Source organism: Rhinolophus hipposideros, assembly GCF_964194185.1.
Source record: "Rhinolophus hipposideros genome assembly, chromosome: 12".
In the NCBI taxonomy this organism is placed as follows: domain Eukaryota; kingdom Metazoa; phylum Chordata; class Mammalia; order Chiroptera; family Rhinolophidae; genus Rhinolophus; species Rhinolophus hipposideros.
The window spans coordinates 51,306,596-51,325,235 of record NC_138058.1 but is presented as its reverse complement, the minus strand read 5'-3'; the positions used below and the strand labels follow the sequence as shown (position 1 = coordinate 51,325,235).

The 18,640-nt window shown below is 38.6% G+C and overlaps 2 protein-coding genes across 3 annotated transcripts in view; one reads left to right on the top strand and one right to left on the bottom strand.

Annotated features, from left to right (window-relative positions):
* The first annotated feature begins 376 nt into the window (after positions 1-376).
* Positions 377-6,540, top strand: GEMIN6 (gem nuclear organelle associated protein 6). The gene is made up of 3 exons (XM_081068688.1): positions 377-464; positions 1,039-1,181; positions 3,272-6,540. Exons 2-3 carry the CDS (start codon positions 1,057-1,059, stop codon positions 3,645-3,647), a joined length of 501 nt encoding a protein of 166 aa, XP_080924814.1. The 5' UTR covers positions 377-464; positions 1,039-1,056; the 3' UTR covers positions 3,648-6,540.
* Positions 6,541-10,995: 4,455 nt separating this feature from the next.
* The window catches only part of DHX57 (DExH-box helicase 57), a 55,795-nt gene continuing 48,150 nt past the window's right edge, over positions 10,996-18,640 (bottom strand). The window contains exons 22-24 of one of the 2 annotated variants that reach the window (XM_081068684.1): positions 17,994-18,128; positions 14,962-15,162; positions 10,996-13,039 (exon numbers count right to left, since the gene is read on the bottom strand). In XM_081068684.1, coding sequence (XP_080924810.1) covers positions 12,896-13,039; positions 14,962-15,162; positions 17,994-18,128 — 480 coding nt within the window. In that variant the 3' untranslated portion in view covers positions 10,996-12,895. The remainder of the gene's footprint in view (positions 13,040-14,961; positions 15,163-17,993; positions 18,129-18,640) is intronic. The other variant, XM_081068685.1, reaches the window with a different exon arrangement.

The following is an 18,640-nucleotide window of genomic DNA, read 5'->3' as shown; positions in this document are numbered from 1 at the left end:
TCCAGAGACCAAACAAACAAGAAATACCTTGGCTCTGTCGCTCTTCTCCAAGGCACTTTCACTTCACACTTCCAGAGCTTTAGAATTTACCTAGAGGGTTCATGCGCTTTCAATCCACGGCAAAAGTGGAATTCCATTTCTAAACGAGGAGCTGGCAGGAGCACTTTCCTCTTAAAATTCTTTTTGAAATGTCCATCGTGGCAGTGCAGAGGGGTGGCCCTAGTGAACAAGGGCTTATTATTACAGCCCCTGCCCGCACCCAGTAACCCTCCTCTGACATCCAAGCCCCGCGACTCGCGCCCCTCCAGGTTTGACTAAGGCCAAGGACTACAAAACAGAGAATTCTGGGGGAAGGAAGTGAGGACGCAGCGCAAAGCATGCTGGGCCCAGGTGGGCTCCGTTCTGCAGACTCCTTCCTCGCAGGGTGGTTGCCGAGAACTGGGCGCTGCTAGGAGATTTCACTGGTATTTTTCTCGTTTGTCAGGATTAACCTGGTTTGTGTACGGCTCTAAGGACCATGCGGCTGCCGGCCAGGCCCGGATATCCGAGCTCTGTAGGCTGAGCTGCTACCCCTTCGTTTAGGAATCCTCCTCCAAACAAGTTGTAAAAGGAAATCGTCAAATCCGGGGCCTCTCCTTAGCGGGGTCCAACGGAGACGTAGAGTCAAAGAGGGAGTGGGTGCATAGCAGTTTTCTGCTTCAGTTTTGGCTAAAAGTGGTGTGGAATGACCTTTGATCCAAGGAGAGCAGCGTGAAAGGGTTTGAGCATCTGCAGACGCGAGTTCAAAACCAGCGTGAAGGCGATCTGGAACGGGATTAGGGTGGAATAGAAGTATGCCAGGCGAGTTACCCCATACTACGCTCCGCGGCAGAGTCCCCTTAGCTTTCAGACTGAATAGTAAATACGGTAATAACTATTTTCCCGATATATGGAACTTGAGGCAAATCATAGATGTTATTTACCTCTAGGATGGAGATTAGGGGTAAGACGTGTGCTTGAGTGGAACATATATATTAACCCGAATGATGGCTGTTTTAGATCTAGCCGGCGGGCGCTATGAATGAATGGATGAAGAAAGGCCCCTTAGAATGGCAAAGTTACAGTCACAAAGAAGTCAGAGTGACAGCGAGTGAGAAGGAGTATAAAGGATGGGTTTTAACCACAGACCCAGTCTCTGCCAAGTGAGTATGGGTCCTGCTTCCTTGAAATCATGACACCCCTTTGTGCTGCTTTTGTGTTATGTCTAAACTCAGAAAGCAGACAATGAAAGGTTAATTATTCCCATATAAAAATTTTATTGTCTTTGAATCTAAATGCGGCTCTAACTATGGATTACCTTGTCAGACCAGCCAAATTCATATACATTTATATTCTTACTACATTTTTACTGGAAAATTTCAAACGCACAAATATAGAGAATGGTATAACAAATACTAAACTTACTCATTACATTTTAAAGCCAATTGCAGACATGTGATTTTGTTCATAAATACCTCAGTATTTACTTCTTATTAGAAATGGACTCTTTAATAAATGTAAGCACAATGTCATTATAACACCTAACAAAAGTAATAATATTAGCTAAATCCTAGACTGAGCTCAGATTTGCCTGATTGTCTTAAAAGTGTCTTTTTATACTGGTTTATCAATTTGGTTGAGATGTCTCTTACTACCTTAATCTGTAACTCTGCACTTTCTCTTTTTAGTTGTCCATGTCACTTATTTGTTGAAGAAATGGAGTGTCTTCCTTCAGTTGTCTTACAGAATTGAACATTTCCTGGATTTAGCTTAATGCATTATCATGGTGTAGTTTAACACGTTCTTTTAGCTTCTGTATTTCCTATAAACTGGTACTCACATCTAGAGGTCTGATTAGGATCAGATTTATTTTGTGCAGGACTACTTGAAAGGTGATGATACACACACTTTTTATTTTCACATGGTTTTAGATTTACAGAAAACTTGCAAAGAAAGTACAGAATACCAATACACCCACTTCCCCTATCCATGATACATTTGTCAAAACTAAATATTTACATTAACTAAATTGTAATCATTTGGATTTTGCCAGTTTTTCCACTAATGGCCTGTTTCTGTTCCAGGATTCAATCAATGTAGGGTCCCACGTTACATTTAGTCATCATGACTCCTTAGTCTTCTCCAATCTGTGACTGTTTTTCAGTCTTTCCTTTTGTTTTTCATGGCCTTGCCACTTTTGGAGAGTACTGGTGAGGTATTCGTAGAATGTCTTTCAGTTTGGGTTTGTGTGATGTTTTCTCAAAGACTGGGTTTTTGGGAAGAGTACCACAGAAGAGAAAATTATCTTCACATCACACATACATATCGTATTTTATTTAGGATTTTGCATTTGTATTTGTAAGATTAGCTTGTAGTTTTATTTTTTAGCCCTGTCCTCTGTCTTTGGTATCAAGGTTATATTAACTTCATTAAATGAGTTGAGGCATAGTTCCCTTTTATAATCTCTAGAAGAATTTGGTTAATTAGAAATGTCTGATCCTTGAAAATTTTATAGAGCTTGCTGTTAAATTATCTGGGCCTTTTTTTCCCCTCCTTGGGAAGTTTTTAAACTAGTTATTCGGTTTTTATTTAAAGATTATCAGACTATTTACATTCTTTTTTTTAAATAGAAATTTATATTTTCTAGGAAGTTTTCTGGTTTAAGCTCAAAGTTATTGGCATAAATTTGTTCTTAATATTTTATACTGTTAATCTTTGCTGCCTTATTCCTAATATTGTTTATATGTGCCTTCTTTCTCTTGTTATTAATCTTGCTGAGTTTTGTGAATTTTATGTGTTTTTTTCAAAGAACCAACTTTTGGCTTGGATGATCCTCTTATTGACTCTTGTTTTCTATTTTATTAATTTTGTGTTTTGTAATTTTTTTTGTTCCTCTTTGAAGAGGAGTTATCCAGTTATCTTTACTCTAAAAGTTAAATGTGTTCCCTATCTTCTTTTCCATACACATTCAAGGCATTCATAGCTCTTTAAGTAATACTTTAACTGCATTCCACAATGATTAGCTTTAGGCTGGACAAAAATTTTCGATGTCTAGGCCCCTCAATGAATGCTTACTGAACAAGCGAACACATTTGGTGGTGAGAGGATTAATTTTAAACAGAGAAGAGTATTTCCTATTATTCTAGTGACCTGCTGGGGTTGATGATGCCTCTCATTCCATTGCTTCTTCCAGTTTTATGGGCCTTTAGGTTTTTCTTTTGCAATCTGCTCTGAACTTACTTTTCTTCCAAAGTATTGTCCTCGTGAACTTCCTTGAAGACGGAAGCATGTCTGTGACCGGAATTATGGGACATGCAGTGCAGACTGTTGAAATTGTGAATGAAGGGAACCATAGCGTACGAGAGAAGCTGATGCATTTGTTCACGTCTGGAGACTGCAAGGCACACAGCTCTGAGGATCTGGAAAAGAAAAAGAACAGCCTAAAGAGATGGCTCGAGAAGAACCATATCCCCATCACTGAACAGGGGGATGCGCGAAGGACTCTGTGTGTGGCTGGGGTCCTCACTATAGACCCACCGTATGGTCCAGAAAATTGCAGCAGTTCTAATGAGATTATTCTGTCCCGTGTTCAGGATCTTATTCAAGGACATCTTGCAGCTTCCCAATGAGAGGCCAAGAACTACAGATGCATTCAAATAAAAAACTTCATTGTTTTTTCCTTCATAAAATGTTTTGAATGTTAAGTCCATCATATTACAGGTCTTTAAAGGTACACAGTATGTGTGTGTGTTTTAATTCTTTGTTGTTTTGGTAAAATAAAAGATGTGAAGTATGAGTACTAATAAATAAGTGAATTGTGGCAAGAGTAGCATCGCATGCAACAAAATTAGCACAGGGACATCACATTTGTAAGTCTTTTCTTCAAAGAGGGGCCATACCTCCCTCTTTGTTAGGCAAGAAATGTATTTGAAAAGAATGTAACATATTAAGATTCAATATACAGGTATTAAGTCCTATAGGTCTATTTTAAAACATTTACCTTTTTTGGAGTAATGATGAAATAGTTTTTGAATGAACATAGGGTTTTTTGGTTAAAACTTGAGAGTTTTGACTTTTGGTAGAATCTTAACCCTGTGACTCTCAAAGCCTTTCAAGTGAGCACCGACTGGTATGTCTGAGGCAGAACGTAAATGTGACAGGTATTCTGCTGCTGAATTCAACCTAGTTTCTTTGCCCGGTGGAGTCTGCCCAGCCTTCTGGCTCGTGATGCTTTCTGCTGCTAGTCCCCACTTTCCAGGTCGGCTTCCCCAAGGGGAAAGAACGCGGGAATCGTGCTGCACTACACCTGACCCTTGGAAGCCAGTCAGGGGCCAGGACTCTACATGGAGGTTTCTGGCCTAGAAAAGCACCTCCGATTACTAGTTTGGGGGTCTTTTCAGGGATATGTCTAGAATGATCCCAAGTTTCCCATATTATAACTCTGAGCCTCTGATTCCTTAGGACAGGAGTCAGCAAAATTTGGGCCCTTGGGACAAATCCAGCCAGCAACCTCCATTTGTTAAGTTTTATTGGAACACAACCATACCCACTAGTTTACGTTTTGTCTGTGGCTGCCATAAAGCCAGAGTTGAGTATTGTGACAGAAGCTTTTTGGCTTATATTTAAGAAAAATAAGGCCTTTTACAGAAAGTCCTTCCCCCACAATTTGAAAGTTCTGTGGTCCTATGAGTGAAACTTAGTGCATAGCCTTTCTCCTTGTGACTAAGACTCTCCTGTTCAAATCCCGGAATGTCTTTGGAAAGCAAATAGGGAAAGGGGAAAAAGAACAAGTTAAATTTAGCATGGAAAAGGTTTCTGACAGAGTGAGGCAGCCTTTGGAGGAGATAAGCCGTGTATACAATGATCCACAGCATCATTCGGGCTTGGTCCTTGGCCCAGGGACAGGTGCATTGGAGTGGGCAGATTTATTTGCTGTCCAACCAATCAGCTGGGGACAGACTTTCTTGGCAACTGAGTCCTCTGTTTAAACAATGTGCCTGAGTGTCAAAGAGGTTAAATGATCTAAATCTGCCTGCTTAGGGAGTTGCCCCAGCCAGTTTCTCAGCTAAAATTCTCCCCCAGGAATTTAACTTACCTGTTTCAGATCCCTCCTCTGGTTCCAGATGCCCAGAGGGAGAATCCTCCCTAAAGTTGGCTCTGCTCACTGCTGGCTGCAGGCGGTAACCAGGGCAGTCTCTGAACACCTTGGGTATCAAGAATACTTTTCAAAACAAATGTTATGACTTCACTGAGTATTTTTTGATCCCCTTGGAGCAAAGTTTCCAATCTTGGCACTGATGTCTTGCCATGCCCCATTGTTCATTTGATTTCCTAAATTTGTCCACTTTCTCCTAAAGATGTTATGGCTGAAATAGGTTTTTCCATGAATTAAGTTTTTTTAAAAAGTATTTACGAAAAATTTAAAAACATTCACAATCATTGTATTTGATGAGAACTGATGGAAATTTCACGATGCCTCTTGAAGTAGATTCTAGAATGCTAGTGTCGGGTAAAGATTACTATAATTCATGCTTAAATTTTGGGAGAAATCAGAGCAGTGAAGGATATAATTACATATACTTAATTGTTTCTACTGCCAAATACAATTGTTTTCTTAAAAAAACATTTTATTGAGGTCTGATTAACATAAGAAGCTGTATATATTTAATGTCGACAACTTGACGAGTTTGGAGATATGTATACATCTGTGACACCATCATCACAATGTATGCTATAAACATCCATCACCTCCAAATGTTTTATCCTGCTTTATTATTATTATAGAATGTTTTTGTTGTTCAAACAAGAGTACATTAAAGGATTTTTCTTTTACTAAAAAATTATTCCAGTATCCAGACATGCTTTTTTACTTTTGTATATTAATTTATAATCCTTTAAAATTGTTTATGGAATTGTAATGAGTGGTTTATTTTTGTTTCTGTAGTTTTCATAATTGTAATGTTTAAGACAATATCTATTGTGTTGAACTACAACTCATTGAAACATTCCCCTGCATTTTGACATTTGTATTCTCCCTTTTTGCTGTCATAGATTATGTTGAAAAGAGCATCTCCAGAATACAACTTTACTGCTAGAATCAAAGATTATTTAAGTGCCTAGAAATGAAAGTACTGTGTCAAAGAGTACAAACACATGTAGGTATTTACTCATATTTCTTTTTCAATAGTTTATGCTGCTTTACATTGATAAGAGTAAAAAATAAGTATATACACAAATTTCAGCAAACCCTTAAGAGTATTAAACAATGTGTATAATTTTGCTACTGAAAATAAAATGGTGTTTTAAAGTTGCTTTAATTTGTATTTTTTAATTAGCATTTCCCCATGTGTTTCTTTATTTCCAGTATGGGAACTGTTTGAATGATTCATAACTTTTTAAAAAACCCTTAAGTTTCAAGAAATTATTTCCCCTATATTCTCATGGTCTTGCTATATCTGTTTCTTTGTGTCTCTAATTTTTACTCAAATGGATACATGTTAATAAACACTGTAATTATACGATACATGTAATGCTTTTTAACTTCTTTTGACATGTTAGATTTACAGAAAATTTGCAAGAACAGGACAAAAAATTCCCATACATCCTTCCCCCAGCAAATTTCCCATTTTACCACATTTGCATTTTCTGTGTATTTGTATATGTGTGTGTGTTCATTCTCCCCCCTGAGCTGTTTGAGAGTAAACTGTGAACACAATGGAAAAAAGTACATTCTCTTAAATGACCACAGTACAGTCATCAAAATCAGGAAATAAACATCGATGTAGTAGTACTATGATTTAATAGACTTTACCTAGATTTCACCTGTTATCTCAATGTCCTTTTAAGCAAAAAGAATTTTTTTTTTCTTGGCTCATGTATTGCATTCAATTGTCATGTCCCTTTAGTTTCCTTTAATCTGGAATAGTTCCTCAGTCTCTCTTTGATTCATGACATTGACATTTTTGAATACAGGCCAGTTATTTTGTGGAATAGCTCTCAATTTGGGTTTGTCTCATTTTTTTTTTTTTTCAATTCAGCACGCATTTTTTGGGTAGGAACATCCTGGGAATGATAATGTATTCTCCTCAGTATATTGTATCAGGAGGCACATGATGTTCTGGTGATGTTAACTGATCATTTGGTTAAGGTGGTGTCTGTCAGGTTTCCCCACTGTAGTTACTATTTTTCTTTTTGTAACTGAAGGTATCTTCATACATATTTTTAAAAAGAGCTCTATTGAGGTATTATTAACATCATAAAATCCATCCACTTTTAAATATATAATTCAGTGATTTTTTAGTAAAGTTAGAGTTGTGCAGCCTTTATCACAATCCATTTTTTAAAACATTTCCATCTTCCCACAAGATCCTTTATTTCATTTGCAGTCAATTCCCATTCCCACCCTCTACCCCTGGCAACCACTAATCTACTTTCTGTACCTACAGATATTTCAGTACATTTCACATAAATGGAATCATACAATATGTGGTCTTTGTGTCTGGCTTCTTTTACTTAGCATAATGTTTTTGAAGTTCATCCATGAGGTAGCATGTATCAGTGGTGCCTTTTTATTACTGAATAATATTCCATTATGAATATATTTTATTCATTCACCAGTTGATGGATATTTGGATTGTTTCCAGTTTGGGGCTATTATGAATAACGCATCTGTGAACATCTGTGGTAAGTCTTTGTGTGGACATACACTTTCATTTCTCTTGGGTGAAAAACTTAGGAATGGAAGTGCTGAATTATATGACAAATTTATGTTTAACTTTTAAAGAAACTATCAAATTATTTTCCAATGTGTCTGCATCATTTTACACTCCATCAGCAATAGATGAGGTTTTCAATTTCTCTGCGTCCTTAGCAGCACTTGTTATTGTGTGGTGTTCCAGTGGTTATGAAGTAGTATCTCCTTGTGGTTTTCATTTGCATTTCCATATTGGCTAATGATGTTGAGCATCTTTTCATGTGCTTATTGAGCCATTTGCATATCCTCTTTGGTGAAATGTTGACTCAAAGATTTTGCTCATTTTTATAATTGAGTGATCTACTTGAGTTGTAAGAGTTCTTTATATGTATTCTACATATAAGTGTTTTATCAGATATATGATTTGCAAGTATCTTCTCCCAGTCTGTTGTCTTGCATTTTCTTTATGATGTTTTTGGACTGCATAAGTTTAAAAAGTTGATTAATTACAATTTACCAAAATTATTCTTTTTTTATAGATCATGCTTTCAGTGTCATAGCTAAGAAAGAACTCATTGCCTAACACAAGGTCACTAATATTTTCTATTTTAAAAGTTTTAATTAGCTCTTAAACTTAGGTATATATTCCATTTTGAATTAATTTTTATGTGTGGTGTGAGGTAAGAGTCTGAATTCATCTTTTTGCATGAGGATATTCAATTATTCCAGTATCATTTGTTGAAAAGACTTTTCTTTCTTCACTGAATTGCCTTGGCACTTTTGTTGAAAATCAGTTATAATTTAAGAGTTTATTTCTGGGCTTACAGTTGTGTTCCATTGATCTATATGTCTATCCTTATGTTAGTAACACACTGTATTAATTACTATAGCTTTACAGTAAAATTTGATACCTATACATGTAAGTCTTCCATCTTTGTTCTTTTAAAAGATTGACTAGTCTGGCTCCTTTGCATTTCCATATAAACTTTGGATGAGGCTGTCAATTTCTGAAAAAAATGCCTGGGAGACTTTGACAGGGATTGTGTAGACTCTAGATAACTTGAGAAGAGTTGTCATCTTAATAATTGAGTCTCCCATTCCATGAACTATAATGGCTCTTCAATTACTTAGATCTTTAATTTTCTTAGAACAGTGTTTTATAGTTTTTAATGTACAAGTCTTACATTTCTTTTGTTAAATTTATTCCTAGGCATTTTTAATGCTTTGTGAACGAAATTGTTTTCTTAATTTCATTTTTGAATTATAGATTGCTAATATGTGGAAATAGTTGATTTTTGTATATTGATTTTGTATCCCCCAGTCTTGCTGAACTCATTTTTCATACATTTTTGAGTTCCTTTTCCTATACTTAACATTACTCAAATACATTTTGAAGAGGTGAGTAGGCCATAAATTTATTTCCTACAGCTTCTTTGGTAATATGCAGAATTTGCTCACGAAGTTCATAAAAGCACACCTAATTGCTGAACAAGATGAGAGTCTTAAAAAGCAGAATTAAGAGCCTTGATCAAAGTCATTAGCACCCTTCCTTTTAATTTCAGCACCCAGTTATCCAGTCCTTTTTAGAACCTTCAAAGGCTCTTGCACGGGCTAAATTAAGTTCCTGGTTGAATTTATTCAAGTAAACTTAATTTCTCTATTATCCTGTGTCCGTTTAATCTTTGTATTTTGAGTTCCCAGGGTGATTGGCACATAGCAAGTAAGTTGGTTGTTTTTGTTTTAAGGAGGGCGCAGCTCATGGTGGCCCATGTGGGGATTGAGCCGGCAACCTTGGTGCTACCGGCACCACGCTCTAACCAACTGAGCTAACTGGCCACCCCTAAAGTAAGTTGGTTATACTGAAATTATGAGCATAAATGTTGGAGGAATTCCTGCAATCCCAATGTGGGTCTCAAACTAGACATGTAGCACATTAGTTATAAAATGGACTGTCGGCCTCCTTGTTAACTAATCAGACTGCATGCTTCAATTAATCCAGTCTTAGCCAAGCTTAATGTAGAAAAGGATAGTATAAAGATACATGGGCTAGAAATAATGGGGACAGCTGGAGTTTAAATGGGACAGTGCACAGGTGAATTTCAGAGACAGAAGGGTGGTATTAACAGAAACATCTATAATTATGAATCGTTTTGTGCAAGGTCTATAATCAGTGGATTAGTTTCCTCCTCATATGAGCTAGTCCCTCAGTACCCACTGTATAGCACGGCCCCTGATCTGTAAAGATACCTGTCTTCTAAAGAACATGACATACCTTTGACATTCAATCTGGTAATCTTACTAATAAGTCCTAAAACAGATATTTTCCAGTTCAAATGAGAGAAGAGCTATTAAGCCTAGAAATTAGAGTTCCTAATGAGGCTTCTTTTTAAATTTAAACATTTTGCAGTCATATACCTATAGAACTATATACTCCCATCCCCCTTTTTATTCCTATTTGTGTTTTAGCATATTGGCCAAAGTCTACTAGGTTGGACTCTGTTAAGATAACACAAAGATAAGGTAACTGTGTGTGTGTGTGTGTGTGTGTGTGTGTGTGTGTGTGTGTACGTACTTTAGTCATCTTAATGTAGGCCTAAGTGTGAGAACTTGAATTCTGAAGTGGAAAATGTTAGCAGTATTTGTGTCAATACAAGTCACATCTTCAAAAGGCATGTTTTAACTTATTTTCACATTTTCAAAATAAGTGATTAAAAAACAAAAAACAAAAAACAAAATAGGATAGTAGGACATGTTTTTAAAGTAAGGATATTCCTACCCATCTGTGCATGGTTTTTCCCATTTGTACCCATATTTTTCCAACTCTTAAGTACTCTATTTTTTATTACATACAATGTACTCATAAGCTCTTATTCACACAGTACATGTTTATTAGAGCTGATTTGGCAGAGATTTTGCTTTCATTGGTTGAAGTATATTTACATTTTCAGAGACAACAATGGGCACTATATATTAGGTTGGTGCAAAAGGAACTGCAGTTTTTGCAATTTTTAACCTTTTAAACTGCAATTCCTTTTGCACCAACCTAATATTTGACTAATAACTAATAATTAATATTTGACTAATAACTAGTGGTTAGACTTCCTATGTGTTTACTTATCTCATTCTGGGAGTTTGAGGGGTGATATTCAGATATGAAGTCAAGGAGCAAGGAGACAAAGCTAATGCTTTGTGCACCTACGAACACCTCTATAAGAATGTTTAACTGTTCTAATTTCCCGAGAACTTCCCAGTTAGACATAGTACAAAACAGTGGTGCAGACTAATTTCGTAGCAAGTACTTTATTGATATTGTTCCCTAACTAGCTTCCAGTAAAATATTTAAGAAAATATTTACAGAGTTCTCCACAAAATTAACATTAAAAGTGACTATCTTATTGGGGCTTAGAAATCCAGTTTCACCTTGAAATACTCTACTGCATTTTGATCTTTCATCACAAAGGAGTAACCTTACTTCATTTCTTATTTCACAATTTTAATGAGCTTAAGGAGTTTTAGTTTTTGAGAGAGGATTTTCTTATTCCATGCCTACAGTCAAGGTGTCCCAACCTTTCTCACATTCTGGCACATCTATGAAATGATAGGATTTGTGCATTTGTATGTGGCTGCAAGTAACCAGCCCAAGAATGCCTTCCCTGAGGGGAGCAATTTCTCAGTAATCTGAATGGAAAGTTCTGTTGTTAACTAGCTCCGAGCCGTATGCTCTGCAAACTTGGATTAAAAGATGCAGGTCTACTTGGGCATCTGGCTCTAGCAGGGCAGCATGAACTCCACTATATAGCACCGAGAGTCAACACTGGTTTAAAAAACTTTTTTAGAGGGTTAGTGCAGCTTTCTCCTTCATCTCTCCTAACGTCCCAGCCTAATCACGTCTGTAAAGTGATCTTTGTTTCAACAGCAAGTCAGGATGTGGATACTGTATGTGCTATGCATATGTATGTTTATTTGAAGGGATGACAGGAATTAATAGCTTTTAAAAATTATGCTTAGAGTCTACGCTCTTCAAGTGCACTGAAGCGTAACACACCTGAAGATGACCATTTTGGGCAGTCTAGGTTTCCTGGAAACTAAACTAAAATATTACCTTAAAAAGTGAACACCTTCACTGAGGTGGTTTTTCTTGATTAGTCTGAATTCTATCTTTAAGTATGAAACTTGTAGTGACTCTACCTGATGCCTAGACAAACACAAGAATATTTTTTCCACTCAGCTCTCTGGGATTCTTCCTGTCCACACTGATAAATGTCCAGAAAAAAGGTAAATGTATTTACTTTTTTTTCAAAATGCTAGTGCCCCATTAACCTAAGTGATGACTGAAAAGAAGCAGTCTCATGGAAGGTAATTTTACGGCTATAAATCTTAACACTAACATGGCAACTTTTTCTATCCCAACCATGCCAACTCTGCTCTGAGAATACCATTAAAATTCCCCTTTGGGGAATATGAAACGTGGCCATTAGATCTGGGTAAGAGCAAGATTTCTACATGGAAAACCTAGGGGAGAATAAAAACACCCAGATTGTTCTGCTTTCAAGAATAAGAGTGTTACGGATAAGACCAGTCTGCATTTTAATAACGAATAAGAGCTCATTAAGTTTTTTTACGCTTACCTTGAATGAGTAAAAATAAAAATCCCTCACAAATCAAGTTTACTCTGTAGCCAAAAGCCTGAAATAAAATTTTAATTTTTCTTGCTCACATGATTTTTTTTTTCCTTCTCTGTTCTGACTTCCCTCAGTTGAGCCTGTATGACAGAAAAAACAATCAGTATTTCTCCTCATGCCCCTATCTCACCCCAGTAAAAAGCAGGAGAAAAATAATATAGATTAAAACAGAATTGCATTAAACATTCCCTTTTGTGTTATCAGGTGAATTTCATTCATTCCAGGACGGTCACAGGGAACAGACAGGCAAGCTGATTTTTAGACTGTCTCACAACGACACTCCAAATTGTGCCGGGAGTGCCTACTGCTTTGTTGGAAATACTTAGTCTGGAAACTTTCCCGAAGGGTATGTGGTGCCCAGCCGACTCAGCAGTGCGTGCCCTGAGCCCCTTCACTGGGGCCAGCCCCAGCACGGAGCTCTGGTTCGAGGTAGAGGTGCTGCTGTTATTTCCCAGGTGAACAAGAAGCAGGTGAGGAGCAAGCACTCTCCTAAGACTGGTCTTTATTGTGTGGTGACAAGCTTCACAATCATGCTGATGATCCTGGACCCTCGAGGACAGGTACACAGATCTATGCTCGGGTTTTTTATCTTGTCCTGGAGGAGCTGGTCAAGTTCACAGCGAAGTTCCTTTACCAATTCTGCCACCTAAAATGAAAGTTGCAATGTAAGCAGTGGTTGGACCAACGGGGGAAGAGGGTTATTAAAGGAAATGCCCCAACTATGATTATCATTATTCTAGATTGCTGGTATTAATTTTAACTCCAGTGGTGGGTGAGCAACTAAACACATTTTCATTCTAAAAGTGCTTCTAAAATTTCTTAATGCAACTATAGGAACATTCATCAGTGTCAGCTCTGTAACATACTAAATGGGACCCATTATATAAAGGCTCCTCTATCACATCTCATTTAAAGAAATGATTAAATCGGAGAGAATGGCTTTTATGTAGTGTTCTCCATATTAAAGCCTGGTCAACTTTCACAATTTGCTCTAAGAGCAGAAGCAGGAAAACGGAAAATTAAAAATGGTGGATATTAACCAAACTGAAAAATCTCTTTAGCTTGGGATACATTTTATGTTTTCGTGGGGAAAAACAGCTCCACATTTTTATGGCATTTGGTGTATGCTGATGTAGTGTCACTGTCGATGTCTTCCCCCCATCTGTCTGCCCCGCCACCACTGTTCGGCAACAATGCAGTTTGGACCCTGATTGAAATCAAACAGGCTCAGGATCTGAGCCTTGCCACTATGAATGGCTCAGGTAATCCAGGCCTGACATTCCTTTGCCCACAGACTTGGTGTAGGAGAGGGGGTTTGATGGAGCTTTTGGAAAAGAAGGTTTCTGTCTCCCCTTCAGGCCTGGAGCTACTGCAGCTACTGCAAGGTCAGTCGGGCTTTTGTCATGTTGAGCTGCTGACTTAAATCCACCTTCCCTGGCCTTCTTGACCCATACTGTCCAATATGGCAGTCACTAGTCACCTGTAGCTAACCTGACGACCTCATGAAATGGTCCAAATTGGGATGTGCTGTGAGTGTCAAATCCACCAAATTTTGGAAGATTTAGTATGAAAAAAGAATGTAAAATATCTCAACAAATTTTTATATTAATTATGTGTTGAAATGAAAACCTCTTAGATATAAACGAAATATATTAATTTTGCCTGCTTGTTTTTACTTTTTTTAATGTGGCTACTAGAAAAATCACAATTACATGGATGACTCACATATTTCTATTAGACTATATACTGCTTTAGACTTTCCAGTTAAATACACCAATAAATTACCTTTAATGTTTGACTTGGTGTTTCTGCTTCTTGCACCATAAGATTTCTAACAGATGCAAGTATTAAAATGAACTTTTATTTCTTAAACATATACTCCCCCTTAAATGTTTTCTACATACTCCATATAGTGAATAATTGAGACCTGAGAATAAAAAGATTCAGATCCATCATCTTTTTTTTAATGAAATGGCAGAATCAGGGTGATTTTATTTTTGCTCATCTCTATTGTTTGATTTTTCTGTGGTAAACACGTGTTATTTATATAACAATTAGGAAGGCCCAACACCTCACTCACTGCTTCTATCCTGAATCTTTCACACCGGCCCCTTCCCAGTACGCTGCCCGGGAGTCTTTGGCTCCATGCCGGCCTCACGTCAGCCTGTCTTTCTTAGTGTCCCACTGTGGACCATTCGCTGTTAAAAAATTTTTTTTTTTTAATTTCTCAATTGTAGCTGATATTCAGTATTATTTTGTATTAGGTGCAGGTGTACAGCGTAATGGTTAGACATTTATATAATTTATGAAGTGATCCCCTGATAAGTCTAATACCCACCTGGCACCATACATAGTTATTACCATATTATTGACTATTCCCTATACTGTACTTTACATCCCCATGACTATTTTGTAACTACCAATTTGTACATCTTAATGCCTTCACTTCCATCATTCACTCACGATCAGCTCTCTGTGGTCCTTGTTCCCTGAAGGAATGTCCTATACTTCATATGATCAAAGCCCCTCAGGGCCTGAGCCTCACAGGACAGACCTGGTAATCCTTACCTGATGGGAAGCGGCTGCAAAACGGATCCAACCATCATCCAAGGAGACAACAAATTCTCCCCTCTGAAGCTGCACATTCACCTGGCCTCCTCCAAACAAGACCAGCGGGTACACAGACACCACGCTGCAGTCTCGGATGAACACCCGACTAGTTTTGATCTTCTCGTGGTACACCAGGTAGGGGCTGTCAAAGTGTCTCACCTGGAACATAAACCCTCAGATGATGACAGTGATTTCACTGACAACAGAAGGGGACCTTCTCAGTCCCATGGATTTCAATACCACCTGTCCAATGACTTACAAAATCATCTCCAGCCTGTACCTTTCCCGAGCGCCAGACTTGTCCACGCAACTGCCTACTTGATGTCCCCACATGGGCATCTAACGAGCACCTCCAACTTCTCCTGTTCAAGAGGAATTCTGGATTTCCCCCTCCTTGCAGCGTTCATCATCTCAGTAAAGGACACTCATTCACTCAAGCTCCAAATTAGGAGTCATCCTTTTCCCTCACTCCATTTATATCATCCTAAGTCCTGTTAGCTTTGTTTTCAAAATACTAATGAACTGACACATTCTCACCACTTCTACCGCTGCCATCTTGTACAAACCATCATCATCTCATACAGGCCACTGCAGTAGCTTCCCAAGGACTTGCCCCGCTTCTCTTTTTGCATCTTTATAGTCTCTTTTCCACACAGCAGCCACAGAGATCTTTTAAAAACACAAACCCAGGTAGGGCTCAAAATCTTCCAATGATTTCCCAAGGATAAAATCTCGACTCCTTACCATGGCTTACAAGGTCCTACACGACCTGCCTGCTTGTCCCAACTCATCTGCCACTCTCACCCCTTACTATCCCCCCTCTATTTGCACTGGCCACCTTCTTGCATCTTTTGGAACACACCAAATGTGCTCCTGTCATTGCACTTAATTCCTCTGCTAGAATGTTCTCTCTTTAGATATCTGCATGGTTTGCCCACCACTGCATTTAAGATTTGCTCAGTTGTTTTCTCCTCAGAGTTCTTTCCTCTGTCACTCTCCATCTCTCTTACTCTGTTTTATTTTTCTTCACAGCAGTTGTCACCAACCTGAGATTGTTTGTTTACTTATTTCTTGCCTGTCTGCCTCACTAGATCGTGTGCTCCGAGGGCAGAGACCTTGTCTATCTAGCTCATCCTCTGTCCTCCACAGCCTACAACAGAGGAGGTGCTTGCAGACACTGAATGCATGCAAGAATGACCTGGATTCATTGCGTGAGCGTCCCAGTAAACTCAGGAGGAGGACTGGAGCAAACGCAGGCCTCTGGCTCCTAAGTACATATATAGCTGAGAGGGCAGATGGCCCCTGGTCGTCAAGCTCTTCTGAGCATAAGTGGACCCCTTGCATTCTTTGCTGACATTTCACTCAGTAGTTCCAGGGGCTGATGAGCCTGAACACTTTAAACTCTCTTCCTCCATTCTTTCCTCTTTTTCTCCTTCATTTCTCCTGAAAGCATCACTGAGCATCTGCTTTCAGCTAGATAGTACGCTATACATCAAGAATGTAAAATGAATAAGATTCAGTTCCTGTTCAGGAATTTCACAATTCCATGAAGGAAACATATTATAAACGATAAAATAATGTGATAAGTGGAGAAGTAGACAAATGCACACTATATGATGGTGGAACAGAAGTAAAGAGCAACTTAGGGGGAGATGGACAATGGGGAAGTGATATTTAATGGAAGTCTGAAGGGTAGATTTCAGCCTGCTAGGGAATGAGAATGTCATTCCAGGTACAGAGAATAGTGTCCTATGCCATGGCATTTGGGGACACTGTTGGTAGTCTGGTATTGCTAGAGCACAGAGAATGACAGAGGGGGGAGCCGGTGGAGGAGGGGGACATGGAGTAAGAAGGGGCCTGATTCTAACGGTCATATGAGAGTTTGCAGCAGATTCCATATATGAAGAGTTTTAAGTACGGAAATGACATGACCAAATGCATGTATTGCAAAGAATTCTGGTAGTAGCATAAAAGGTTGGAGAGAGAAAGCACCAGAATAGTACTTCAGGCAAGAGACAGATGTTTGGGGTTTGAACTGAGGAAATGGCAGTGGGGACAGGAGTAGACAAATCTGCCAAAAAGGTAGAACTGTTGGGACCTGGTGACCAATTGGAGGAAGGAGAAAAGAAGCAGGGTCTCTGTGACTCCAGGGTTGTGATTTGAATGGTGCCATTCCCAAGATAGGGAACACAGAAAGACAAGAGTGAATTGGGAATAATGAGTTTGACTTTTCAGCTTTTGAGTGAGATGACAGCAAGGCATCCAGCTCAGAGAAAACCCCAGGACTGGAGAGAGGTTTGGGAGTCTGTGTCAGCATGTAGGTGGCAGTTAGAACCACAACGCACTCCAGTGGTTCAGGAAGGGTACGTACACTATGGTGAGAAAGTAAGGACTAGGGACAGAATTACTATTTCAGTGCAAAGAGAGCAGCTAATGAAGAAGACAGAGGGGGATGATAAGAGACATAGAAGAAATTGATATTTTAGAAGCAAAAACATCAAAGATAGTTTTAAGAGGAAGGCAAGTCCGCAATGTCAAATACCACATGAGTCGAGTGTGGTGAGGACCAGGGGTGCCCACTGGCTTTCACAACTAGGAGGCTACTTGGGACTTTGGGTGAGGTTAGTGGGGTGGAGGCAGCAGCAGCCTCATAGCCAGAGCCTGAGGAGGAATGAGAGCTGAGGAAGTGGGATCAGCAAGCATGGGTTGTTGCCTTTTAAGGCATAGATTCAGTGATGCAAAGAAACAGTTTTACATCTGAAAGCAGGCTTGAACATTGTTTTGTACCCAATAGAATTTTATTGAAATGGAAAGTCTTTTCTAGAAATAGTCCAATTTCCCCATCTGTTTATGCTTACTCAACCTTTCCTAGGGCAGTGGTGGGCTGCGGACAGCAAGTGGTAGAACAAGGTTTGGCTGAATTTAAGGGACTGTGCTTCTCACTCCAGGACCTGTGACATGTAAATATAAGTACGCCACATCATTCTGACCTGATAGTTCACCGATGAAGGGTGAATATGCACATATCCATCGTTCTTGGTGACAAACTTCAGCTCATCTGATTTTGGTTGCATTCTGACAGCTCCGGTACTAGTCTTCTGAAATTTCCCTTCTGGGCTTTTCACCTGAACAATAGGTATTTGTAAAAATCGATATATAATATGCATATTTCCATTGCAGGATGTATCCCTCGGCACAAAACCAGTCTTGTTGGAATGCCTTTAGTGTTTCTTCCCTCTCTCCCTTAGTTTCAGCAGCTCTGGTGACTACACCACACACCAGCCACATAAGGGAGAAACTGTTGCTGTTTCAGGTCTGCACTGATTATCAGAGATCCAGTTGGAAACACTGAGATCCAGTTGGAAACACTGGACCAGGAATCTGCTGTAGTCAAGCCTACGTTTCCAAATGAATTTCTTTTAAAACAGCAAGAAAAAATTCTATGAATAAACATTATTTCATTTGAAAAAAAATGAAAAGCCCATGTGCGCGTGCGTACACACACGAATTTTATATATTTTGCAAAAACAATACATATTTACTGTAGAAATAACATTAGAAAAAAAAGAAGAAAATAAAGATCTATAATCACATGATTAAGAAGTAACTAGCATTAGTATTTGATAAATATCATTTT